Source organism: Erinaceus europaeus, chromosome 7 (genome assembly GCF_950295315.1).
Source record: "Erinaceus europaeus chromosome 7, mEriEur2.1, whole genome shotgun sequence".
NCBI classification, from domain to species: Eukaryota; Metazoa; Chordata; class Mammalia; order Eulipotyphla; family Erinaceidae; genus Erinaceus; species Erinaceus europaeus.
The window spans coordinates 116,441,145-116,446,853 of record NC_080168.1 but is presented as its reverse complement, the minus strand read 5'-3'; the positions used below and the strand labels follow the sequence as shown (position 1 = coordinate 116,446,853).

Here is a 5,709-nt window from a genome sequence, read left to right as displayed (position 1 = left end):
AGAACTCCGTATCCAATCCCCTCCCTTGATAGCTTTCCTATTCTTTATCCCCCTGGAGTATGGACCCAAGGTCATTGTGGGTTGCAGAAGGTAAAAGGTCTGGCTTCTGTAATTGCTTCCCCGCTGAACATGGGCATTGGCAGGTCAGTCCATACTCCATGGAGTGTTTTTAATCACATCCTGGATGAAAGGTAATTGGCATTTACTCTATATACCCAGTTGCACACCTGAAACTTACATCATGTTTTAACATTGATCTCAATACTAAAAAAAATTAAAAGAAAGCAGAAGAACAGACTTTAAAATAGAAACTTGAGTGAAACACTACTAACAGATTCAATTTTTGATACTTTAGATATTTTTTTTTCTTCTACAAAACATAATCCCTTAGAGTGATTATCTTTGGGAAGTAGGGAGTTGGGGCTACAGACCCTTGGTGGCTGGTGTGGTGTGGAGCTCTACATTGTAATCTGACAATATTGCAACAGACTATTAGTAACAACAACAAAGAGCATAGAATTTGAACTCAGCCTATAACATAGAATTGCAGGGTCAGAAAGAGGATTGTACAAGAAATGCAGTCAAAGTCCAGGAAGTGGTTCTATAGACAGAGTGCTAGATTTGGGAGCTTTGATCGGATTTAGAGTTTGATTTCCAACATCAGAAGTGTCAGAGTGGTGCTCTATGCCTCTCTTTCCTTCTCTTAAAAAAAAAGTTATTTTCAGGGATGGAACGGAAGGTGACTATTTTAGTGACGTGAGCAAAGAGGTGGAAGACAATTATCATATTATTTCACTGATGTGAAACATAGATGAAACCTAGGATTTGAAAAAAAGATAATAAAGGGGACTAGGTGGTGGCACACCTGGTTGAGCGCACACATTACAGCGCACAAGGACCCAGGTTTGAGCCCCTTGGTCCCCACCTGCAGGGGGAAAGCTTCATGAGTGGTGAAGTAGGGCTGCAGGTGTTTCTCTAACTCTCTCTTTCTATCTCCCTCTTCCCTCTCAATTTCTGGCTGTCTCGATCCAAAAATAAATAAAGATAATTTAAAAATTAAAATAATAAAGCAACCAAACTATCACTCAGATTTTGTGAGAACTTTGATGGTGGGTGCAGTGTGAAACTGTACTCCTGAAATCTTATAACTTTGTAAGTTAGTATTAAATCAGTAATAAAAAATAAAAGTTGAAAAGTCCTTTTCTGGAAGACAAAAACAATTTATTACTAGATGATTGACACTTAGAAAGAATCCTAAAAGATCTAATTTGGACATGAGAAAATGATTCCGAATGGAAGGTCTGAGTATAACAAGAAATGTTGAGTTCAGGGTGCCTGCCAGCATTTTATAAGGTCTGGAATGTGAGTGGTCTACTAGGTACTGTTCTAGGATTAGTTATTAATGTGTCATTGACCATTGATACCCAAGTGATCTTCATTATTTACAAAGTATTTCCAGTTCCTTCCATAAGAGGTATATACAGATATGAGGTATTATGGTTTAATAAAAAAAAAAAATCCCGATTTTAATCACAGAAGTCAACATTTGTAGTTTGCAATTGAATTACTAAGATATTTTTGGCATGCACAGGCAACGTTGTTGTAAATACCCTCTAGTCCCATACTAACAGATTAAAAATTAACAGGTTATGTGAGTCTGCAACTTGTCTAGGGACAATATGTCTTTTATTTTTCATAAGTCATAAAAATATCATTATGACACTATGTGTGAGTTTGTAATTTTTCTATAATTGTATCTGTGCAAATAAAATTGAAAAAATTTATTAGTGATTTAATTAAGATTAACAAGACTGTAAGATAGCAGGGGTATAATTCCACACAGTTCACACCACCAGAGTTCTGTGTGGCTTCCCCTTCACTGGAAGCTTCCCTATTCTTTGTTGTTTTTTTTTTAAAGATTTTATTTATTCACAAGAAAGATAGGAAGAGAGAGAGAAAGAACCAGACATCATACTGGTACATGTGCTGCCAGGGATTGAACTCAGGACCTCATCCTTAAGAGTCCAGTGCTTTATGCACTGTGCCACCTCCTGGATCACAGCTTCCCTATTCTTTATCCTTCTGAGAGTATGCAAATATAATTTTTATAAATCAAGATTTGCTGGGTTCTGGCTATCAGAAGTTACAGTAGTGATTAAAATAATTACCTGAGAGTCAGAGAGAGAGAGAGAGAGAGAGAGAAGAGAGAGAGAGAGAGAGAGAGAGAGAGAGATAAGAGAGAGAGAGAGAGAGAGAGAGAGAGAGACTGGACAAACAAGGGGAGGCAAACTATGAATACCAAGCTCCCCACCTCAGTTCTGACCCTTATTTACTTGAATTAGAGCCTTAGAATCAACCTGGTTTGCTATCATCCATATGTCCCCCCCCCCCCAAGGAACTGATCCTTACTGTTATTTCCTGCTGGCTAAACAAGATTTGTCTCAGCTAGCTATTTTTCAGCGGTTAATGTGTAAGCAGAACAGTACTGTGTTTTCCTGCTGTCTTCATCAGAACAAAGCAATCTTTTATTTCTACCTAGAAACAGGGAAGCAAAGCACTGCTACGTTTGTTATACAAGATCACTTCCACATATTCTACAGCTTAACTTCCACAAAGTTTTTTAAAGCAAACTCTAAACAAAATAAATAACACAAATAACCATATTGTCTAATGAAAAAATAAAATAGCAAAAATATGATAAATATCCAGATAAACTGAATAAATAGTAATACTGTCTAATTTATGGGAGGGGGAGACAAGAACTAAAATACTGAATTGGAATAAAAATTAGAGGTGGCACTGTTGGAGCAAAGTGTTTTATAGTCACCATATAGTTTGGGGAGCTGTTAAAGACACTAACTCTAGACTTCGTTAAGTCAAGTTAGTGTGATCAAAAAGGCAGGGTAACCATCAAAAGAACTGATAGAAGAACTAGTAGGGAAGAAAAGGACAAATGAAGATGATGGAGATGTAGGGGAAATACATTCAAATACAGCAAAAGTTGCTGTAATGATTATTTATAAAGCTTTTCTCCTAAAAGAAAATAAAAATAGTTTTCAATTTGCATAAAACGGTTAAAGTGTCACAGTATATTGCTTACAAAGATGTAAGCACAATAATAGATAAAAAGTGAAAGAAGGGAGTCACAGGTGAAGACATAAAGCTTGATTTTAGTAATATAAAATTTAAAAATAGGCAAAACTCAGTCATCTCATTAGGGACAGTAAATACATGGAACTAAGGGGTGTATGCAATTCAGGACAGGGGTTGCCTCTGGGGAGAGGCAAGTCCTATGATTGTAGCTATATATGAATCTTCTAAGACTATGCAAATGAATTATTTCTTAGCATAAGAGATGAGTACACAGGGGCTGGGGAGATAGCATAGTGGTTACACAAAAGACTTATGTCTGAGACTCCCAAGATCTTAGGTTTAATCCCCAGCATCATCATAAATCAGAGCAGAGCAATGTTCTAGTAAAAAATTAAAAAATGAGTACATGACAGATTTAGTTTTATTCTTTAGACTGTGCATACACTTTTGTAAGGATGCTGATACAGTTCAGATTAAAAATGAATTGAGGAGAAAGTATATTTGTGACAAATTATATGGAAGTAAGGCCTCACACCCCTGAGTTTCTCAGACAACAAAGTTAGGGAGAAAAAGCAGAGACACACGAAGTGACATCTCACGTCGACTTCTGCTTCCTCCTTGTCCTCTGGGGCCAACTAGTGGCCTTTCACAAGGCATCCTGATGGTCTGGTGCTCTCAGACGCTGGTAGGGGAGTTGAAGGATGTGCTTTATTGACCTGGAGCCTCTGGTTCTTTTGCTGTGCTGGTGTCTGAAGAATATTTTAGAATGACAGGTCCCAAGTGGTGGAAGAAAAGAGCTTGATTTGCCTTCAGAGGATAATTCAGGTCTCCTCTCCAAATGTTCTCAAGCTGAGCTGAATTAATGTATTAATTTATTTGGAGAGAAAGAGAGAACTAGAAAGTCACTCTGGTACATGTCGTGCTGGGGCTTGAGCTCTGGACTTCATGTCTGAGAATGCAATCCTTTATCCACTGTGCCGCCTCCCAGGCCACACTGCTTTTTCTCTCTTACAGCCTTTCTCTCTCACAGAAGGAAACAAAACAGAAGATGCTCTAACCTTGTCTACTGAACAACTCTCTCCTCTAAGAGAGAGTCATTTTGAGATATCAGCTTTTTGTCTTCCACCAAAGACAGTGCTTTTTGAACAGAATCTGACTAAAAACGTTCTCACAGTCACTTAGCTGACGATACATTCCCCACTCCACTTCGAGGGTTTGTGATTCAGTCGATCAGGAGTTAGGACCGAGAATCTTCCTTCTGTAGTAACTTTGTGGATGGTACTGATGATGCTGGTCCATGGGCAATACTTCAAGGCCACTGACCTGGAACACTTTCCCCTTCCATGTATTTCTGAAGATCCCCCTTCCCCATTCTCTGACTGAACGCCATGCGGTGAATCTCTCCTCTGAGCTGCACATCTGCTGCCCCAGCACCCTCTGCAGAGCCACCTTCACCTCCTGGTTCTTGAGGCTGTAGATGAGGGGGTTTATCAGCGATGTGATCACACTGTACTGAATGGACACCACTCGCTCCAACACTGAGCCCGAGGCAGGGCTGATGTACCTGAACAGAGCCGTGCTGTAGAACAGCAGCACCACGGTGAGGTGGGAGGAGCAGGTGGAGAAGGCTTTGCCTTGCCCCGCAGCAGAGCGGATGTTGAGGATGGTGGAAATGATTCTGGAGTAAGAGAAGAGGATCGGGGGAAGCGTCAGGAGCCCCAGAAATGCACTGCACCCTGAGAGAAGGAACTTGTTGGCAGTGGGATCAGAACAAGATAGAGGGAAGAGGGAAGGCAGCTCACAGCTGAAGTGGGGAATGATGTTGGATCCGCAGAAATGCAATTTCTGGATGAAAAGGTTATTTACCAGTGAGTTCAGAATCCCCACCATCCATGCCATACTGACCATGGCGGAGCAGAGAGGCCGGTTCATGATCGCGGTGTAGAGCAGAGGGTGGCAGACGGCAGCGTAGCGGTCATAGGCCATGGCGGAGAGGAGACTGGCTTCTGCACACCCAGAGAGGAGAAAAAAGAAACTCTGGGTGATGCAGCCCCACACGGAGATGGTTTTCGTTTGAGATAAGAAGTTCTGTAGCATTTTGGGCATGGTAACTGAGGCGAAGCAGAGATCCAGGAAGGACAGGTGTCCAAGGAAAAAATACATGGGCGTGTGAAGATGAGAATCTCCCCTGATCACCAAGATCATCGCCAAGTTTCCCATCAAGGTCAGGAGATAAATCCCCAGGAACAGCACAAAGAGCAGAGGCTGGATCTGAGGGTCAGCTGACAGCCCGAGGAGGATGAACTCGCTGAAGAAAGTGAGATTAGTCATGGCTGCTTAGGACTTCCATACCTATGATAAAAAGAAACCAGTGTACTACGGGGTGTGAGTAATGTCCAGTGACCAGAATATCATCCCTACATCCTCATACTCCTCAGGTGATGCTGCTTTTATCCTAAAAACAGAAAGGAGAACAAATGGAGTATTTCTCATAGTGACTGCTATGGGTTGAATTGTGTGCCTCCTCCCCCCAAAATTTATACTGAAATCTTAACCCCAGTACCATGCTTTACAACCTCACTTGGAAACAGGGTCACTGCAAAGCCTGTTTGCAGG

The 5,709-nt window shown here is 41.0% G+C and overlaps 1 protein-coding gene across 1 annotated transcript; it reads right to left on the bottom strand.

Moving 5' to 3' along the window:
* Positions 1–4,323: 4,323 nt before the first annotated feature.
* Positions 4,324–5,501, bottom strand: LOC103107466 (olfactory receptor 1E2-like). Its single transcript, XM_007516264.2, has one exon. The coding sequence runs from the start codon at positions 5,422–5,424 to the stop codon at positions 4,324–4,326; it is 1,101 nt and encodes a 366-aa protein (XP_007516326.2). The 5' UTR covers positions 5,425–5,501.
* Positions 5,502–5,709: the final 208 nt, after the last annotated feature.